General features: G+C 35.6%; 1 protein-coding gene across 3 annotated transcripts in view; it reads right to left on the bottom strand.

Annotated features, from left to right (window-relative positions):
* Positions 1-892: 892 nt before the first annotated feature.
* LOC123520606 (gamma-tubulin complex component 2-like) overlaps positions 893-22500 on the bottom strand; it is a 31165-nt gene continuing 9557 nt past the window's right edge. For 2 of the 3 annotated variants that reach the window (XM_045283043.1, XM_045283044.1), the window contains exons 8-18: positions 19097-19225; positions 18345-18521; positions 17269-17443; positions 14508-14658; positions 14105-14335; positions 13797-13991; positions 11392-11566; positions 11116-11259; positions 8890-8961; positions 1999-2165; positions 893-1300 (exon numbers count right to left, since the gene is read on the bottom strand). In XM_045283043.1, coding sequence (XP_045138978.1) covers positions 1153-1300; positions 1999-2165; positions 8890-8961; positions 11116-11259; positions 11392-11566; positions 13797-13991; positions 14105-14335; positions 14508-14658; positions 17269-17443; positions 18345-18521; positions 19097-19225 — 1764 coding nt within the window. In that variant the 3' untranslated portion in view covers positions 893-1152. The remainder of the gene's footprint in view (positions 1301-1998; positions 2166-8889; positions 8962-11115; positions 11260-11391; positions 11567-13796; positions 13992-14104; positions 14336-14507; positions 14659-17268; positions 17444-18344; positions 18522-19096; positions 19226-22500) is intronic. The other variant, XM_045283045.1, reaches the window with a different exon arrangement.

Raw genomic sequence — 22500 nt, 5'->3', positions numbered from 1 at the left:
TACATGCTGGCTTAAAACTTGGTGTATTATTGACAGGGATTGGGATAACATTTTGTCAGAACAGTTTTTTCCTAAAGTGACTAGAAAGTTTTTAATGAGGCAAAATAACAGGTTTTCATGCTGCTTTAATGACGTCATGAAATGTAAAAACTTTAGAAAACTACCTCATGATATATGAAGAAACTGAAAAAAAAAAGCGTTCTCTACATTTCTTTAGGCATCTTTCAAGTATGTCCATGCCAAAGCACATTGCAAAAAAATTTGAAATAGGCCTGTACGCCATTTCAAATGAAACTCTATGCATAACGTCATGAAGTCACGACGTTATTACTCTATCACATTCATATTCATACACAACATAGACAACCAATAGCTTATAATATTCTGAAAATTTCAAGCCATAAATCCTTTGTTTTTTTTTATAAATTTTTCAAATCTCGACTGCAGCATACCCTTAATAGGCAATAACAATCTACAATATACTTCTGTAATGATGACAACAATATGTAAAACATAAAAGAAAATAACTGGTAAATGTTTTGATGATATATCTTCCCTATAATGTGCATGCACAAAGGTTCCTTTGGGAGCAATTTTGATATGTGCATAGGGTGGTGGTGATTCACACGACAGGAGAACCATGTGATGATTGTAGTGCCATCTGTGAGTACACACAGTGAACTAACCACATGGTCATGGTATGTTTATAAGACAGCGAATATAACCACCTGAAAATAAGGCAGATCAAAATCAATGATATTGGATTATCAAAAGTAATAATTATGAAAAAAAAAAAAAAAAAAAAATATATATATATATATATATATATATATATATATATATATATATATATATATATATATATATATATATATATATAATAATAAAAACATAAAAAAGATACTAACTAGTGTGAAGAAACTTCACTAACTAATATGGAGAAACTTATTGTTATATTTAACCAGTAGGACTACTGTGCTTTCTATTAATGATTATCAAGAAAGTAATTGATAATTTTTACTACATTACTTTCCTCAGATCTTCATCTTTCTAAAACTCAAGCTGAAGCTGCATCTTTGTCAAACTTAATCATCATTCCCCTTTACAAGAGTCTGAATGACAGTTTTCATTGTTGTAAAACATGAAAACATTTCAGTAACTGGTCTGGTGCGGCACATCTTGAGCTGCTTCTTCACATTCTGACGAAAGTGGACCACTATTGCATTCTACTGAGGCATCTGGAGATGCTACAAGCCTCAGATGCTCATGCTTCTTTGTGTAATACATGTTGAGGTCCAACCTGTAAAGAAGAAACAGGTACAAACATGGTTTGGTGACAACTGCAGGTCTGCTGCAACACAATGCCAGACATTCAGAAAACTTCATCTATTCATAAAAATTAAAAAGGCATCAATAACTTGTATGACAAAAAAGTAAAATTGTGAACATGAAAGTGGATTATAAATAAATAAATTACTAACAGAAAAAAACTATAAAAATAAACAGAAAATATTTTTTCACTTTTCACTCCTGAGACTGAAGACAAGTTAATATTTGAAGAAAAGAAAAGAAAAGAAAAGAAAAAAAAAAAAAAAAAAAAAAAAAAAATAATAATAATAATAAAATAAATAAATAAATAAATAAATAAATAAATAAATATATATATATATATATATATATATATATATATATATATATATATATATATATATTTTATTTTTTTTTATTTTTTTTTTTATTTTTTTCTTTTCTTTTCTTCAAATATTAACTTGTCTTCAGTCTCAGGAGTGAAAAGTGAAAAAATATTTTCTGTTTAATTTTATAGTTTTTTTCTGTTAGTAATTTATTTATTTATAATCCACTTTCATGTTCACAATTTTACTTTTTTGTCATATATATATATATATATATATATATATATATATATATATATATATATATATATATATATATATATATTTTTTTTTTCCCACATTACACAAAAAAGCTCCTACTTACCTATATATTACATTTACAAGAGCATCATTGTAACTGTCTCTCCCCATTTCCAGGATCCTTTCCATGAGAGTGTAGATCATGCCGGAAAACTGCAGTTCAAACCGGGATATAGTCTGTTCAAAACTCTGGCTGTCTTCATGGGAGGTGGCAGCAGGTTCTGGTGAATCCTAATAATGAAGATATAAATGATGTAGTTTTGCATATAACAGCCTGTCAGCCTGTCTGCTGCTCCTTCCCTGATTTTTTTTTTTTTTTTTTTAGCTGGGTGGAGTTTGTATAATATGAGTATAATGTTTTCTTCATAATTTTGATGAAACAGTATGTCAACCCCTGTCTGTAATAGTGCATAATACATTCAAATATAATGCTGATGGACAACTAAAAGTTTAAACACTGGTAACATGCAAGCCATCTCACATAAGGTTAAAAATGGCTCACCATGCCAAGTAGAATACAAAAATCTCAACACAAAGTTCACAAGCTGGAAAAAAAAAAAAAAAAAAAAAAAAAAAAACCTTTAGATTTGTTACAATTCATGAAAACTGAAAACTTAGTAAGAGCATTCCAACTACAATAAATTCAATAACAGCACGGATGCACTCTGCACATTCAACATGATGGTAAATAATTGTAACCACTATTAATATTAGTGCCAGCTTTTTGAAGATAACACATTGCAGTAATACAATCCTGCCTAAGCATCTCATTCCTGTGTACAAATTTCTGTTCCTTCACACTTACAACTTTCTCTATCATTATTTCACCATTCCATAGGATGTTGTCCTCTTACATCTATAGTATGCACACACACACACACACACACACACACACACACACACACACACACACTACCGGCCCGGTAGCTCAGTGGTTGGAGCGCTGGCTTCACAAGCCAGAGGACCGGGGTTCGATTCCCCGGCCGGGTGGAGATATTTGGGTGTCTCCTTTCATGTGTAGCCCCTGTTCACCTAGCAGTGAGTAGGTACGGGATGTAAATCGAGGAGTTGTGACCTTGTTGTCCCGGTGTGTGGTGTGTGCCTGGTCTCAGGCCTATCCGAAGATCGGAAATAATGAGCTCTGAGCTCGTTCCGTAGGGTAACGTCTGGCTGTCTCGTCAGAGACTGCAGCAGATCAAACAGTGAAACACACACACATACACACACACACACACACAAGACATCACTGAGCAGCTCGCAAGGAAAAGCTACAACAGGAGTTAGAGCCTGACCTAGACATATGTAGAGGAGGGGAGGGGGTAATAGGTTCACCTGTCTCCATAATAAGTTTTAGATCATATAGATGGAAAAAAAAAAAAAAGAGAGAGAGAGAGAGAGAGAGAGAGAGAGAGAGAGAGAGAGAGAGAGAGAGAGAGAGAGAGAGAGAGAGAGAGAGAGAGAGAGAGAGAGAGAGAGAGAGAGAGAGATATATGGAACTGCGTAGTGCTGCCAGACGTATGACAGAATCAAAACATACGCCATCGTGTGAAAATCAGCGGTACACTGAAACACCTGTTGGGCTAAGGAAACTGACTGAGGATATTATGGACAAGGATTTTTCTGGATTTAGGGATGAAAGAGATAGTATGAGGAGGTTGATCAACGCAGAAAGGAAGGGAAGGGAAGTGATGTCGAGTTCAATGGACAAGTAGGACAGACTGACAACGGAAGACACAGAGCTGAAATTGAGATTAGTAGAATATAAGGAGGTCAATGTAATCAATCAGGGATTAAAGGAGGAGATACAAGAAATAAAGAAACAAAATGACGTACTACTAAAAGCCACACGTCAGGACTATGAAAACTCCCTAAGGAGCTAACAGGTAAAAGTACAGGATGGGATTGTGGACAGGATGGAAGGTGGAATGGATGAAAACAAACTGAAGGAATTACGAAATGCATGAAAGCAAGAACAGGAAGAGGAAAAAGTAAAATTTTCAGAGGTAGTAGAGACAAATTCAGGAAAACACAAAAGTTGCTATAATACAAGTTATTAAAGAGAAAGAAGATCTTATGCGAGATATAGTAGATAAGAGGAAAAGTTTCAGGATTTTTGGGATGAAGGAAAAAAAAAAATCCAAACAAGTTGATGAGAGAACGTGAGGAGAGAGAACTGGCCAAAACTATTATCAAACAAGATCAGGACAGCACACAAGAACTCAACCAGGAGGTGGAGGAAGTGATCAGGTCAGGAAGATACAGTGAAGGGGCTAAGAGATCAATGAAAGTGAGAATGAAATCCCAAGTGGGGGTAGAGGAAATTATGGCTAGGAAAGGGAAGCTGGCTGATGATACTGAACATAAGGATATATGGATAAAAAGAGATATGAACCTAGAGGAAAGGGAAAAGGAGAAAGTGCTAAGAAATGAAGCTGAGGAAAAAAACGAGAAAAGGACGGAGATCGAGAAAAAGAATTTCTACTGGAGTGTTCTAGACAAGAGACTAAAGAAGTGGTACCTACGGAAGAAAGAGGAGGTTGTGGAGGAGGCAAGAAATTAAGAGTGACATATACTAATATAGATAGATGGGTTGTTATCTAGCATGTTGGAGGTTAGGGATTATTTGAAAGAGAAAAAGCCGGATGTAATGTGCATCGTTGAAACAAAACTAAGCGAGGAGATCCATGTTAACTTTAAAGAGGAGGAATATAATAGCTGGAGGAGAGACAGGAAGGATAAAGGGGGAGGAGGAGTGATAATAATGGTTCATGATAATATATGTGTGGAGGATGTGCAATATGGTGAGGACTAAGTGGAAGTAATGGGCATAACAATCAAAACAGGAATAGAAAAGGAAAATCATAGTTACATATGTGCCACCTAAGACAAATACATGGGGAACTGAAGAACATAAAGATATGCAAAGAGAGGCGATTAAGTCCCTAGATAACATGATAAGAAGAGATGGAAGAATACTTTTAGTTGGAGACTTTAACTGTAAAAAAGTAAACTGAAGGGAGATGGAAGTAATGTATAATGCTGGACAGTGGAGCGAGGAGGTGTTATAGTTGACTATGGTTAATACAATGGATCAGTGGGCAGAGGAGTCAACAAGGTACAGGGGGGAAGAAGAACCATTGTTGCTTGATCTATATGTAGTTAGGACGATGACAGAATCTCAATAGGCCACGCCCCCTCCCTACTGTACTCATACGTCTGGAAGCGGTATCTGTAACATGCTCGATAATTAACCAATATATTTGAGTATACTAATTACAAATTTTCACTTCGTAACAAGTAATAAGTTTACCGGAACTCATATTTAAGTTTCTCATGTGTAATTCATTACACTGATACCATCATCAGAGTTCGGAAATTTTACTTTCAGGCGGATCTTCAATTATGTATAAAACAATGTTTAACGGTATTGGCGGCAAGCACTCAGGCCGGGCACACACCAGAATCCTATCAACTGCATGAGAGGGGAGGTTATGGTGTCCCCCACTCCGCTGTCCAGCCATACTCCAACCCCTGGTAAGCCAGCTGGTACTTTAAGGCTCATCAGTCAAGCAAGAAATATTGTTCTTAAAGTATTCAAGTACTTTGATAAGGACAAGAAAGAGCCAGTAGATGTGATGAAGAAAACCTGAGGCAACGAAAGTTAAAGGGATCACAAAATAAATAATTGCAACGCTTTCTTAAACACTGCACCAAGAAAATAGAGCAAGGAGGGGAAGGGAATGTGGTGGTGGTGGCGACTGCTGGAGAGAGAGAGAGAGAGAGAGAGAGAGAGAGAGAGAGAGAGAGAGAGAGAGAGAGAGAGAGAGGAGAGGAGAGAGAGGAGAGGAGAGAGAGAGGAGAGGAGAGGAGAGGAGAGGAGAGGAGAGAGAGAAGAGAAGAGAAGAGAGAGAGAGAGGAGAGAGAGAGGAGAGGAGAGAGAGAGAGAGAGAGAGAGAGAGAGAGAGAGAGAGAGAGAGAGAGAGAGAGAGAGAGAGAGAGAGAGAGAAGGGAGGAGAAGATGGTGCTGGTGGTGGCACTGACAGAGAGACAGAGTGGGAAAACTCAACTTATTTATTCACAACCTGGTATTTATTGAACCAGGACACCTGAAAGCTTTAACAATTATATTGAGACAAGTTATACAAAAATACATGCAAAACTACAAGTTTTAAAGCATTCTTTTATTGTTATACATTTATGTTATCAGTGCCACAGTCAGATGTCAAGTGGCGGTGTCGAGACTGCTGTATGAGAACATGTTCTTTATCTACGACGCTGACGGGAATGGGGGTGTGGCCTATTGAGATTCTGACATTGTCCTGACTATAGTATTCACAAAGAAACCAGAGCCCCCTCAAATCATACAATATCTTAGTTCAATGGGAAGAAGTGATCATGTGACATTAGAGATGCAAATACAAGAGGAGGATGGGATAAGTTACAGAGATGACTACAAAGGAGAGATTAAATTATGCAAGAGCGGATTTTGAAAAATTAAGGATCTTTTTGCTGATATTGAGTGGAGAAACATTATGTATGGAAAGACAATACAAGGGAAATATGAAATATTCTTACAGAAATATAATGGAGTAAAAAAATATGTACCAATATGAAGGATATTGGAAGATTATTGGATAATTTGGATGTCAGAAAAGCAATGGGACCAGATGGTGTATCAAGCTGGGTGTTAAAAGAAAGTTAAGAGCATCTACTGGATCCAATTTGGGAAATAATCACAAGTTCAATAAATGGAATGGAAGAGAGCCAACGTAATACCGATATTTAAAGGAAGGAAGGCAACTGGACCACTAAACTACAGACCAGTGTCACTTACTAGTGTTTTGGGGAAGTTTTATGAAATAATTATAAAAGAAAAATGGGTTAAATAACTAGAAGAGGAACAAGTCATATCGAACAGACAATTTGGGCTCAGGACAGGGTGGTCATGTGTATTAAACTTATTAAGCTTCTACTTGAGTTATTGCAGGACTGAAAAACAGAGATGGATGGATGGATGGACACAGTATACCTGGATATGAAAAAAGGGCTTTTGATAAAGTCCCTCATGGAAGACTACTTTGGAAACTAGAGAACATAGGAGGACTGTGAGGAACTTTGCTAGAATGAATAAGAAATTATTTGAAGGATAGGGAGATGAGAACTGTGATCAGAGATACATACTCATCTTGCCATAAAGCAACAAGTGGAGTGCCACAAGGGTCAGTGTTAGCCCCCATTATGTTTCAGATTTATGTGAACGACATTCACACTGGGATAAACAGTTATATTAATTTATTTGCTGATGATGCAAAGCTGCTAAGAATTATCAAAACCAGGGAGGACTATCTGCTGTTACAGGAAGATATAAACAAAATCTGTGAGTGGAGTAAGAAGTAGAAATTGGAATTTAATGCCAAGAAAAGTTACATAATGGATCTAGAAAAGAGCCAGACTGGTATGGAACTATCTGATGGGAGAGGAACAAATAATGAAGACTAAAGAGGAAAAGATGTGGGAGTGATTATACAAGAAAATCTGAGCCCCCCAAAATACATAAGCAAGATATTTGGATTATCACTAAAATGTTGACTAATGTAAGTGTGGCATTTCAGTACATGGACAAAGATATGATGAAAAAAATCATCACAAGCATGATACATCCAAAGCTGGAATATGCAGCAGTGGTGTGGTCTCTGAGCTCTAAAAAGGATATAAGAAGATAAGAAAAGATACAGAAGATTACTACACAGATGGTGCCAGAACTAAAGGACCTAACATATGAAGAATGACTGAAGGAAATGGGACTACCAACCTTACAAGATAGAAGAGAACAAGGGGACCTAATAACAATGTATACAAGATAGTCAATGGCATTGAAAAGATAGACAAGGAAGACCTGGTGCTGGTGACAGAAGAAGATATAAGGACAAGAGGACATGTAAAGAAGATCAGGATGAGGCAGTGTGTGAAGGATATTAGAAAATACAGTTTTCCACACACAACAGTGAAGTGGAATGCATTGAATAATGAAGTTGTTATAGCACATAATGTGCATAACTTTAAGGAAAAATTAGATAAATGGAGACATGGAGACAGAACACTATGAGCCCCACTCAAACCCTGTACATATTATATAACTAGGTAAATAAACGCGCATGCGCACACACATACACACACACACAAAAGAAAAAGTACTGTTTTTTGTAATAGGTCAGTCAGTCTGGAAGCAAGTCCTAAGTTATATCTCACTTATCTCTCTGTGTGACCAAGCAATCTTTGAGTGACTTCCTTATTCTGTATTAAAATCACATACCTTTCCCCTATGATATTCATTGCATAGAATGATTTTTATCTTTGGCAAATATACATTTTTGTTTATGTGGACAGCACAGTAGTGTGTATGGTTGTTCTTTTGAATAAAAAAAAAGTAAGTAAACAAATAAAACACAGAAATCAATAAATGAAAAATAAAAAAATAAACAAAATGAAATTAAACATATACAAAAATTAATGAAAATAGTATGAATAGAAATAACAATAAAAACTAATCGAATAAAAGACAAATACGTAAAAACAATAAATAAAATAAAGATTAAAAGGTAAAGGAAAAAAAATCAGGCTTGCATAAACATAACAAATAATTTGAGCATAATTCCTTCCCCCCACCAGACACCTATATACATACTATTTGGAAATATTACAACTGTCTGATTACATAGTCATCATTCTCAAACACAACACAGAACATCAACTATAAAGAACAAGAAAGGTATTTCTAAATGGAACAGTTTTTCGACTTGCATTTGAATCAATTTAATGTTGCTGTCTTCTACTGAAAATAAAAGTTGAGTAACCTAAGCTATGAAGAGTTAGCCAATCACAGAAATAAAAAAAAATAACAAGCTTGTTTCTAAATGCAAAGGGATTATTAATATGTTACACATCACATGAATACCTCATGGTCTACAGAGTCTCTGCGTTCATCTGACACCCACAGTTCAGCTTCCATGTAGTATTTCTTCATTCTCTGAGGGAGGGGGAAGGAAGGGAGAGAAGTGTAGGATGGAATGAGGAAAGGAATAACGGACCAATTGGGGACAGGGAGGAGGAATAATGTGGCAAAAAATGGCAGACAGCAGATAACTTTTTGAATAAATTGTGATGAGAGGTTGCTGAATCTTTAAAATGACTGGTAAAGAGATAAGTAATACCAGCATGAACTGTACTCAAGTATTACACATAACAACAGATACTAAAGTAATGTGAAGAGAAACAAGTCAACAAGAATCAATACTGTGAAAAATGACACTGTGAACTGTGAAAAAATTCCAATAAAAAAACATCAACATTCTCTAAACTGTTACACTTACTCTAACACTGGCTTGTTTTCTTTTTGTTCTATTATAAAAATTTTCAAATTTAAAAAAGCTCCAGATAAGAATTTTTTTCACGATAATTTTTTTTGTGGTGTGACAGACGGTTTAGAACCTATTATAGCTTGGATCCACAACACTCACATTAAGGAAACATCTTTATTATCAACACCAATACCATTATTATACCTTAATGCAATAAGAGACTGGTTATACAAAAGTAGTGAATAATAAAGTAAATCATTGGAACTGTCTGCCTCACTAGAATTAAAGATAGAAGTATAAAAATACTAAGAAGACAAGCATTGTCACAAATACATGCATGTATTTCCAAGGGGTAAGGCATCAGACTCAATACAAGGTGGCAGTTAGATTATTATTACTGACACCATCTACCTGAAAATCTACGTATATATATATATATATATATATATATATATATATATATATATATATATATATATATATATATATATATATATATATATATATATATATATATATATATATATATATATATATATATATATATATATATATATATATATATATATATATATATATATATATATATATATATATATATATATATATATATATATATATATATATATATATATATATATATATATATATATATATATATATATATATATATATATATAGTCAAGCTTCCGCTATCGCGACTTCAGCTATTGCGTTTTATTGCTATCGCACACCCATGAAAAGCTGCTAAAATTTCATTATCGCGACCTCAGATGCCTGCTATCGCTCGCCCCGCCATGATGTCATGGGAAATCTAAGCGCTCATTGGCCAAAACCGCCTTCCCACCAAGATTAATTCAGCTATCGCGTTTTTGGCTATGGCACAGCTATTTCGCCCCAATTGGGCGATAGCCGAGGGTTAGGTATATGTATATATATGTATATATATATATATATATATATATATATATATATATATATATATATATATATATATATATATATATATATATATATATATATACACACACACACACACACACACAGTAAGTCCTCGTTATACGGTATATATACACTCCTGAAAACCTTACTGCAAATCAAAATTACCATATACCGAACCCATTATAACATGTAATAATAGAGGATGTGTTCCAGCACGTCGAAAGTCACCCCTATAAACATGAAAATATATGACAATAGTCATATAAAAAAATGTAAAATACTGCGCAAAAGAAATAAACAAAACGTTTTTATTTACCTTCCACTCGCCACATATTCTATCAGATGATGTCCCTCCCAAGGCTAAGGGATTTCAGCCCTTACTCATAATATCTACAAAAAACACGCCAAAAGGACTTCATTACTGTTCAGCGAGAAACATGGGAAGAGACTTATTGTTGTGGTGGCCACGCGGCATGGTGATACGGTGTAAACAAAACACGAGCGGATACAGTATCTGTGAATTTTTCTTGCCGTAAATAGAATCGAGGGTAGTAATTACCAAGCACTGTAACTGTGGGTTTACTGGATAACGAAGTACCGTTTAAGGAGGACTTACTGTATATATATATGTGTGTGTGTGTGTGTGTGTGTGTGTGTGTGTGTGTGTGTATATATATATATATATATATATATATATATATATATATATATATATATATATATATATATATATATATATATATATATATATATATATATATATATATATATATATATATATATATATATATATATATATATATATATATATATATATATATATATATATATATATATATATATGATGTTTTAATAAATAATTCATGATTGCAATAACTTACCTCAATGAAGTTGGCAAAGCTGACGCAGATTGAAGTGAGCTTTGAAATAATGCGCAGTAACTCTGGTGAAGTCAACATGCAGTCTTTGAGGCATCCACTAAGAAAGTCATTGTGGAAAGATAAAACATCATCCACATTCTCTACCTGAGACAAGGACAGGTGACTAGTTAATGCCTATATCATAAATTCAATGCAAATAAAATTCATCATAAAAAGACATGAACTTTTCAGTATTTTCAGTAAGAAAAATTATAATTAAAACAATGAAATACAAACCTTCTGCATTTTATTGATGAATGTCTGCCAATTATGCTCTATGACCTCAAACATCATGTAATACTCAATATTTTGAATAAAATTTAACATCCGTTGTCTCAGAGCAAATGCAGCAGTGTAAGTTCGAGATGCAGACACAGGGAAGCTCTTGGCAACCTTGTTGCTAACCCACACCCTGAAAAGATTTTAATTTTTTTTTCTTTAATCCATATAGTATTTAATGCATACATACACATACCTCCTTGAGAAGTGCTAAGTACATATATATATAAATCTTCTTTTAGAGCCTTTGTACGTCCTTGAAGGACTGATTGGTAACAGCACAGTAACTCTGGCAAGTAACTCAGGGAGGAGGAAACAGCTCAACCCCAGTAAATCTGCCCCTATGACGGCGTGATATGTTAAATTTAGGGTGCCGCCGTGGTACAGTGGAACCATGTGCACTTTGGGGCCCGAGGGTCTCCAAGCACACAGGTTTGAATCCTGTCCACGGTCCGAGTGTAAGTTGGGCTTCCTCACTCGAGCAATGGTTTCCTATCGGGTGGGCTTTGAGATAGGAGGTACCCTAAAAAGTATCCCCTTTTGCCCATAAATTCCCGTGAAAAGCCCACATGGTATAAATAAAATAGGTATTTGTGATGTAAAAAAAAGTATCTCTTCATTACACACATTATAGAGTTGTGGAATGTGCATTTAAAATGGAGAGAGAGAGAGAGAGAGAGAGAGAGAGAGAGAGAGAGAGAGAGAGAGAGAGAGAGAGAGAGAGAGAGAGAGAGAGAGAGAGAGAGAGAGAGAGAGAGATATATATATATATATATATATATATATATATATATATATATATATATATATATATATATATATATATATATATATATATATATATATATATATATATATATATATATATATATATATATATATATATATATATATATCTTCCTTAGTCTAACATTGTGAGTTCTCAGAAGGAATATATATATATATATATATATATATATATATATATATATATATATATATATATATATATATATATATATATATAATTCCCTTCCTTAGTCTAACATTGTGAGTTCTCAGAAGGGAAGTATATATATATATATATATATATATATATATATATATATATATATATATATATATATATATATATATATATATATATATATGAAACAATTTGTAATTCTTTTTAGATTATACATGGTAAATAAAAAGTATATAACCAAAAAAATTCAATCTACCATGACCCCTAATTCTGAAAAAGGACGACACTGTATTGGTTAATACGAACAGTAGTAGCTAAGGGAAAAAAGCCCCACTGTGATGCCAGTCCAAAGAGATAGATCAAAAAGGATCACTAATCAATTGGAGGATGAGTCTCTCGAAGCATCCTTTTTGAAAGAATTTAAGTCATAAGAAGGAAATAGAGAAGCACAGAGGATAAGGTTGCCATCTCTGGAATTTCAGCTTCCATCAATAACTGTAGAAAAACACACACACACACACTTGAGACTTGGAACAGTTTGAGTGAGGAAGTGGTGTCAGCAATGAGTGTGCATAGTTTTAAAGAAAAATTGGATAAGTGTAGATATGGAGACGAGGCCGCACGAACATAAAGCCCAGGCCCTGTAAAACTACTAGGTAAATACACACACACACACACACACATATATTAACGACATGCCAGAAGGAGTGAACAGCTACATAAATTTGTTTGCGGATGATATGAAACTGTGCAGAGTTATAAAGCAAAAGGAGGATTGTGAAATACTGCAAGAAGACCTAAATAAGATCTGGGAATGGAGTAAGAAGTGGGAAACGGAATTCAATGTGAACAAAAGCCATGTCATGGAAATGGGAAAGAGTGAGAGAGAGAGAGAGAGTGTGTTCACTGGATGGCAGCTCTGTAATCTGGTTTCAATCAATACTAAGATGTATGGATCAGAATGAAGTTGAGGGCTCGATGCTCCCAGCCTTCCCTGCATCACCTCCTGTCCCACACCCAAGTATTTATTCCTTAGCCAGTGTTGATAGGGGTCAGTTTGAATTACTGTTTACTTGTTTGTGGCCTTATGACCTTGGTACAACAGCAAAAGTAAATAAGTTGATCTTTTTTCATTAATTTATGTTTTCCAATATTATATCATGTATTAGTGAAGACATACAGAATTTAAATAGTTCATGTATGGTAACCCTAAGACAGGGAGTTCCAGAGTCTACTAGAAAAAGTGTTGAAGGATTGAGAATATGTACTGATTAACTCTTGCATTAAAGGGGTGAACTGAGTTAATCATATGATGATATATAAAACTAAAAGCTTAAAAAAAGTGGCATCATGTTCATGCAAAAAGGTGAAGAAAAATCTTGCTACTAACAATCTCTTTCACGCTTGATCTACTTACCTGCATAGTAACTGTTCAACATGCTTGCAATAGAACAGGTGTCTAAAGATCATCTGGTAACAGGCAATAGTTTTCTTGTCCAGTACCAATGACAGTGGCCAAGTGACTTTGTAACCAAGGGAGAAGCCTTCTAGGCCAGTGAGCTGCAGCCTCTCTTCTTGAGGGTAGTACTCTCGCTCATCTTCAGTCTCAATGCTGTGAACGGATAAGATTAAGCTTATGCAAACCTTCAAATACCTAGACCAGTCAATTCTTCTTTAGTTATTCTATGGAAAGACGAATATTTCAAAACCATTTCAACAACCAACCTGAGGATCCTCAACATTTGATTCATTAAAGTGATAGGCTGGAGGTCACATTCAATGTCATCTTTATAGGGATCTGAGTTGGCAGCAGAGGTTCTGAGTGCCAGTTCAAGTAAGGACTCCAGTCTTGTTGGCAGCACATCATCAATGTTCTTTGTTAATTCCTCTTCACAGAGACTCATTAACTGCACAACAAAATCTCCTTGGTCCAACAGGAAATAGTGCTTGATTGACCTAAAAAATCAGGACATACACATGTTACACTATAGTATAAATAAATACAATAAATAACAGGTTACATTTCTGAATGATATTCCAAACTAGTGAGAAATGCTTACTTGTAGGGTAACACTGCATTTATTTTCTTGTGTTTCTAACATAAAGGATTATTCATAAGAAGTGGTACCTTAAGCGACCCATGAGATCCTTTTCCTCCATGAGAAGCTGAAGTATCCTTTTGGAAGCAAAGTTGTAGGTCTTTTCAATGAGTTCACCATAGGAGCGGGAGCACAGACCATACACCAGAACCCCAGGGTCTGGGCACACTACACTCTGGTCTGTAATAGAGACAAATATTAGGGAGAAATTCTGAATGCAAGTAAGGAGAGACCTGTATGAATCAAACACGTTAATTCCTTCGATACAAGATCATACATGCGTACGAGAATTGGTTCCTTGTTCACACATACAACCTTGTACGCATGTATGAGATTGGCATTGGGATCTCAATAGAAAAATTAAATACTTGTATTATGGTTTGGAATGCTGTCTGATGGCCTTGTATGGGTGCACAGATGCACTGGGGAAGCCCCTCACACTATTTTAGTAGCAAATTAGTATGTTGTTTTAGGCCTATGTCACAGCATCTTAGCCAGTGTCCTACCAGGACAGGAGTCTTCCTCAGTTAGATTTATGGACTCATTTTGAGCTGATGTACACCGCCTGTGTGGACTTCATAGTAACCATATTGGCTGGTAGTGTACGTCAATGTTCTTTTTTTTTTTTTTTTTTTTTTTTTTCCTTCTTTCTTCTGCCATGGGTGGCACCAGACCTTCTGACTTCAACTTTGAGTACCTTTCTGGCAATGATGTGAGTGATGATACAGATGATAGTGGTAAAAGTGACTGTGAATATGAGTGAAGATGATTTTATGGATAAAATTGAACCCACGATGGACCAGGGGTCCATCATGTCTGATCTGTTACATAATGTGCGGCCAGACCCAGTCCTGGTTCAGTGTCAGTGCTGATGACCTTAACCCTGCCAACCTGTCTACCACATCTGTGCCTTGATTTATGTGCCCATATGAAGCCTTCATGTATATAGCGGCAACTCTTGATTTACACGTTTAATTTATGCGTTTTTGTTACTATGCGACCAAAAAAATATTATAATTAATTAAATTTGTGCAATTGGTTTGCTTATATGCGATTTGGCCCAACCACATTTTCAAACTGAGCGCCAGATGCAATTTCAAACTGCATGCCAGAGAGTTCTGCAGCTGGCTGATAGGTGGGAGCTCCGCTGCCATGGACACATTCTTCCACTACACAGTGATACAAAAAGAATTTTCCAAGAAAAAGTGCCAGACCATCATGCTGCAGTTTTTCAAGAAAACACCAGTGGAAGATGTAGTACCAGAAGAGGATGTGGACAATCCCGTGGAAGCAGAGGAAGCAGAGGAATCGCAGGTGGATGATGACGTCCTTGACTAGGAAGTGGACAGCAACAGCGTGAGCTTGTGAAGGATGAAGACATTGGCGTCCTGCGTTTCTTTTTTTACTAGTGTTTACTTTTATACTGTGGGATTATTTTTGATAAGTGGATGTTTGATAAAGTGGAAAAGCTCAGAGGAAGATGGTGACTGAGTGTGGTGTGAGTGGTGAAGGTAGTGACACAGTTAGTGTTGTGTTTACATATTCTTTGTTTTGTTTTTTTGCCTTTTTATTTTTTTGCTTTTCCCTTTACTTTAAATACACTTCTAGTATTTAGAATGGTAAATAATAAAAACATGTTAATTTAGCTAAATAAATAGAGTATTTTGTACAAAATTTTTTGGACCACATCCTGCATCCCCCCTATTATCTTTTGTTTCTTGTGAGAATTACAAGTTTGTTTTACTCGAATTTTGATATACGCGATGCCTCTTGGAAAACATCTACTGCGTGAATCGAGAGTTACCTGTATTTGACCCAATACATTCACAGTAGTGATGTATTGGGTATCAAATTTAAGTTCAACTGATGTGAAGGTGGAGCCAGATATCTATTTCTCAAAAATGGATGACCAAGAGGGCACAAGAGTATATTTCCATTACAGGAAAAAAGAAAACAAATTATGTGATTTGCTAACCCCCCCTGCAGTACAACCCCTCTTGTAGACCTGCCAAATTCTACACATCCACCCACTCAACTTGCTTTTTCACCCACTTTTATGTACATTTTGATATCTTTTTTGCTCAACATATACTAGACACATCAATGAAAGTATGTTAGGATAAATTACATTAGGTATTACAGTATTTTTACTTAAATTTATGCAATCTATCATAACATAACCCAAGCTATCCAAACCAAACTAAACCTAACATAACCTTCATTGAAGTGTCTAGTATGTGTCAAGCAAAAAATATTTACAAAATGTCTGAAGAAAACAGGTTAAAAGTCAAGTTGAGTGGGTGGATGTGTAGTGGTTGGGGGTCTGTGGGAGGGCTTGTATTGCAGAGGGGTGGGGTATGGGGTTTGGCAAAAATGGCCTTGTGGTGAAGGGGTTCACCTCAAACATGAATTTATGTGTGGTCCATTTTAATGACAATTACTCTTTATTCCCCTTGTTCAAATTCTTGTTCTATCAATACATTCTAGGCACTCCCCAAGACAGTAATCCTAACGGAAGAGCCACCACCTCCAGACACATCCCTTTAAACTATCCTCTCTTTCATGCACGTAATCATTTATTCTAGTTTTCCACTTCTAAATGGACTTCCTCTCCTATTAGAACCTTTAATCTCATATTTTCAACAATGCAGACAGCATAAATGTTTGGAGAAGAGGGTTGGAAAATTAGTGGAGTTCCTTTATGACTAAAGGATGTACAGTGCATAAGTTATAAAGCTTGATCATCCACTTCATGCAGCTTTTAATAAATAATCAACTCCAATGACTTACCAGACTGTCTTATCACATTGAGATATTTTCCTGTACGAAGAATGACAGTAGCATGGTGTTGTAGGAATGAGGGAATGTTTTGAGCTACAGTTGTGTAACGTTTCTCCCAATAGTCATCAGCAGGATCTTCCTCTTCATCTTCCTCACTTCCACTCTCTCTGTCAACTACCATGAACTGAAACATGATAAATGAAAGATTTTACCCATTACTATTCTCATTCCTTACATAAAAATATATTTAAGCAGTTCCTATGAAAAATACCTGTGGCATTTTCTTTTTTGCAATGAAATATAATTCTTTTCAACATAACTAAAAACTGGATTGCAATTAATCTACCATCACATTTCTTTTATACAGTGTGGTACATTCTAGGTGGGGAATGGAGCAGTGACTCACTGATTCATTTATAGGACTGCAAGAATGGAACAGAAGCAAGAGTTAGGAAAAGGTAGAGGTATCTATGAGTCAATCTCCTGGAAATGCCTCCCCATGCACATGAAAAGTAAAATATATAGAAAAAGGGGAAAAGTATTGCACCACCGTAAAAGACAGTACAAAAGCTGAGAAGCAAGGCTGAGAAAAATGACAAGTAGATTAATACACATTCACAGTAGTGATGTATTGGGTATCAAATTTGAGTTCAACTGATGTGAAGGTGGAGCGAGATATCCATTTCTCAAAAAAGCAGATGCAGCTAAGATTGTGGATGATTAAGTAAAAATATTTGCAGATGTAGATGTGGTTGTGGTTGCAATTAATTTTACCTCTATCTCTGTGATTGTAGATGTGGATGTGCATTGTCTTTACACATAAGAACAGAAAAAAAACATTGTGTCTGCTAAATAAAGATACAGAGAGGAAAGAAAGAGGGGAAAAATAGTAAGATATATATAAAAAAAAATGCATAACATATTTTGAGCAAACTGAACATTTTGAAACAGAATGCACAGCATCAAAGCCATGAAAAGATCTACAAATTGATTCATAAAGGTTTAAGAGAAAACACACACACACACACACACACACACACACACACACACACACACACACACACACCTGTAACAAGCAACATTACCTCATGATAAGGGTCATTTATGATGCCTCTCTTTAGCCATTTGGTTAACATATCCATGTATGGAACAGCAGCAGACTGTGTGAGGAAAAGCATCACTTCCTGCAGTTGCCCACAACCAGTCAAATTGGTAGTGCGATCATGAAGAAGGCTTAAAACAGCACCACCATGAGCATCAGACTGAAAAAAGAAATTAAACTCAAAGAACTTTTCTGAATAATCTGCATTTAATTAGGTAAGCTGGTTTCAATTAATCATTAATAAAACTATTTTCAAATTCCATGCAAAATAATTCATTTAATGAAGAATTTTCCTCAGCAAAACTGCATGCATATGAATGAAGAACATGGTACATTTTATTGTGTATGATAAGGGCTAACACTGATCTTTGTGGTATGTTAGGTTAAGTATTTCCTTTAGAGTATTGTCCACATTTCTCTTCTGTCCAAGATCACAAATATTACCAGGCTCTGGTATTAGCCCTAAGTGTCTTCATACCCTCCACAACATTTTCTTATTAACTTTGCAACATTTACTGCCTTAGATTTCCTTTTCAATCTGTAGAATACCACTTCTCTATTAAACCTCATCTTTTCCTCATGAAAACACAGGTCTCTGAGGTAACTGACAGGAGCCACTTTTGTTTCCTCCTACTTTCTCTAATCTCATGCTCATACTCTTGAATCTTCCATATGGCTATGAACTTTTGACTGTTTATACAGTACGTTCTGTATACAGCACATCCTTTTACTAACCTTGCTAATGACTTTGGTAACTGAAGCCAGCATATCCATCACTGCCATAGTCTTTTCCACATAAAAGTACAACTTGTGAAGGGTGAGAGCCCATCGCTGATGAAGGCCCTCCAACTGTGTAACCAATAACTGAAAGAGATATGTACAAAATTTCTAAAGCCAAACTTACCATTCCAGAGAAGTATTTGTATTACTTGGAGAAAAAAAAAAAAAAAAAAAAAAAAAAAAAGTGCATAATTATCTAAGGATGAACTTATTACCTAATCTTAACTGAATGAGTAGTTGGTACTAATCTTGGCTCAATACTGATGTGGTGTATAGCAATATATGTGATAAAAATAAAAATAAATAAATAAATAAATAAAATAATAATAATAAATAAATAAAAATTAATAATAATAATAATGTGTCTGAAGAAAGAATAATATATATATATATATATATATATATATATATATATATATATATATATATATATATATATATATATATACACAGTAAGGTCTCGATTTACGTCAGAGTTACGTTCCTGAAACATGACGTAAGTCGATTTTGTACGTAACACAAGTTTCCGTACATTTCAAAGCATATTATGGAGTTTTCAACCAATCATTGTTTATGGTCATTCAGGTAAGTTAAAGGTTATATTGTTATATTATTTACAACTATGTAGGAATATGAAACACAAGCTTGTTTTTGTTGTTGATTAGGGCCACGAACGCGAAGGACTTCAAGTTGCAGAGAGGGGGTGGACGCCTGAGGCCGCCAGAAGGGTGGGCAGGTCGAATGTTGTGACGCCCAGGGTGGACAGCTGGGAGCGAGTGCAGTGCGGTGGGAGTAGAAGCGTGGGCAGCGGGCAGGAAATGCAATAGGAAAGGGCAATAGGGATCAGCAGACAGGCGCAGACGGTGCAAGTCAGCTGCGAGTGTCGTGTGGCACAGGCGAAGGCTCGGAGTTGTTATTGTTGTGATGGGTGTGCGAGCCCTCAAGGTCGTCAACCTCCCGTTGTCATGGTAACGGGCTTCCCATTTTCTTCTTCCTCCCTCACACACAGCTGCTGCCTCCTTCTCATGTCTTTTAATTATGTCCTCTTTTTCTTGTAGCGTAATGGTTTTCCTTTTCTTAGCATCACTGCTGTCACTAAGAAGTTTTCTCTTTGGTGCCATTGAGCAAGATACTAAGAACTTGAGTCAGTAAACGCAGAAGTAGGATAACACTCTTGCCAGGGGCGACGGTGTGGTGGAACTGAGGCAGGGTGTTATTGTATTCAAGCGTGAGGCGGGCGGTGTGGCGGGCAACCACCAACAATAACAATAAATCCCGCACTTTACGATTTATAAATTTTCAATTTTTTTAATCTTAAATTGCCTTATAGTGGACTGACGTAACTACGAGTTTGACGTAACTCGAGACCAACGTAACCCAGGACTTTACTGTATATATATATATATATATATATATATATATATATATATATATATATATATATATATATATATATATATATATATATATACACACACATACACGACGTGTGCATACTTTTAAAGTAAGATTGGATAAGTGTAGATATGGAGACGGGGCCACACGAGCATAAAGCCCAGGCCCTGTAAAATTATAACTAGGTAAATACACACACACACACACCCATGGGATGGGTTGACTGTATTTATTTAGATCTAAAAAAGGCTTTTGATAAAGTGCCATATGAAAGATTACTATGGAAGTTAGAGGAGAAGGGTGGCTTAAAAGGAAGCACATTGAGATGGATGAAGAATTACTTAATGGGAAGAGAAATAAGGACGATAGTTAAAGATATGAAGTCCAAGTGGAGAACAGTAGACAGCGGAGTGCCACAGGGGTCAGTATTGGCACCAATACTTTTTCTCGTATATATAAATGACATGCCAGATGGAGTGAACAGCTACATAAATCTGTTTGCGGACGATGCGAAACTGTGCAGAGTCATTAAACAAAAGAGGATTGTGAAATACTACAGGAAGACTTAAACAAGATCTGGAAATGGAGCAAAAAATGGGAGATGGAATTCAATGTGGACAAAAGCCATGTCATGGAAATGGGAAAAAGTGAAAGACGACCAGTGGGAATCTATAAGATGGGAGATGGAGTAGAACTAGAAAAGTAAAAAGGAAAAGGACTTGGGAGTGACAATGGAAGAAAATAATCAACCGGTTAGCCATATTGATAGAATTTTCAGAGAGACGTATAATTTGCTAAGGAATATTGGAGTAGCATTTCACTATATGGACAAGGAAATGATGAAGAAATTGATAAGTACTAAAATAAGACCTAGATTGGAATATGCAGGAGTTGTGTGGACTCCCATAAAAGAAACACATAAGAAAATTAGAGAGACTACAAAAATGGCTACAAGAATGGTTCCAGAATTTAAAGGGATGGCATATGAGGAGAGACTAAAGGCAATGGATCTACCAACCTTGGAGCAGAGAAGAGAGAGAGGATCTGATACAAGTTTATAAATTGATTAACGGAATGGATGAAGTGGATAATGAGAAACTGATCCTGAGAGAAGAATATGACTTTAGAAGCACAAGATCGCATAGTAAGAAACTAAGGAAGGGACGATGTCTGAGAGATGTTAAAAAATTTAGTTTCCCGCAAAGATGTGTTGAGACTTGGAACAGTTTGAGTGAGGAAGTGGTATCAGCAAAGAGTGTACATAGTTTTAAAGAAAAATTGGATAAGTGTAGATATGGAGACGGGACCACACGAGCATAAAGCCCAGGCCCTGTAAAACTACAACTAGGTAAATACAACTAGGTAAATACATACACACACACACACTGTGCAGTTATAAAGCAAAAAGAGGATTGTGAAATACTGCAAGAAGACCTAAATAAGACATGGGAATGGAGCAAAAAGTGGGAAATGTAATTCAATATGAACAAAAGCCATGTCATGGAAATGGGAAAGAATGAAAGACGACCCGTGGGAATCTATAAGATGGGAGATGGAGTAGAACTGGAGAAAGTAAAAAAGGAAAAGGACTTAGGAGTGACAATGGAAGAAAACAATCAACCAGTAGGCCATATTGATAGAATTTTTAGAGAAACATATAATTTGCTAAGGAATATTGGAGTAGTATTTCACTACATGGACAAAGAAATGATGAAGAAATTGATAAGTACTATAATAAGACCCAGATTGGAATATGCAGGAGTAATGTGGACCCCTCATAAAAAGAAACACATAAGGAAATTGGAGAGACTACAAAAAATGGCTACAAGAATGGTTCCAGAATTTGAAGGGATGACATATGAGGAGAGACTAAAGGCTATGGATCTACCAACCCTGGAACAAAGAAGGGAGAGAGGAGACCTGATACAAGTTTATAAATTGATCAACGGAATGGACCAAGTGGA

Source organism: Portunus trituberculatus, chromosome 47, assembly GCF_017591435.1.
Source record: "Portunus trituberculatus isolate SZX2019 chromosome 47, ASM1759143v1, whole genome shotgun sequence".
Taxonomy (NCBI): Eukaryota; Metazoa; Arthropoda; class Malacostraca; order Decapoda; family Portunidae; genus Portunus; species Portunus trituberculatus.
The sequence above is the reverse complement of the archived record's forward strand: the minus strand, read 5'-3'. Positions and strand labels throughout refer to the sequence as shown.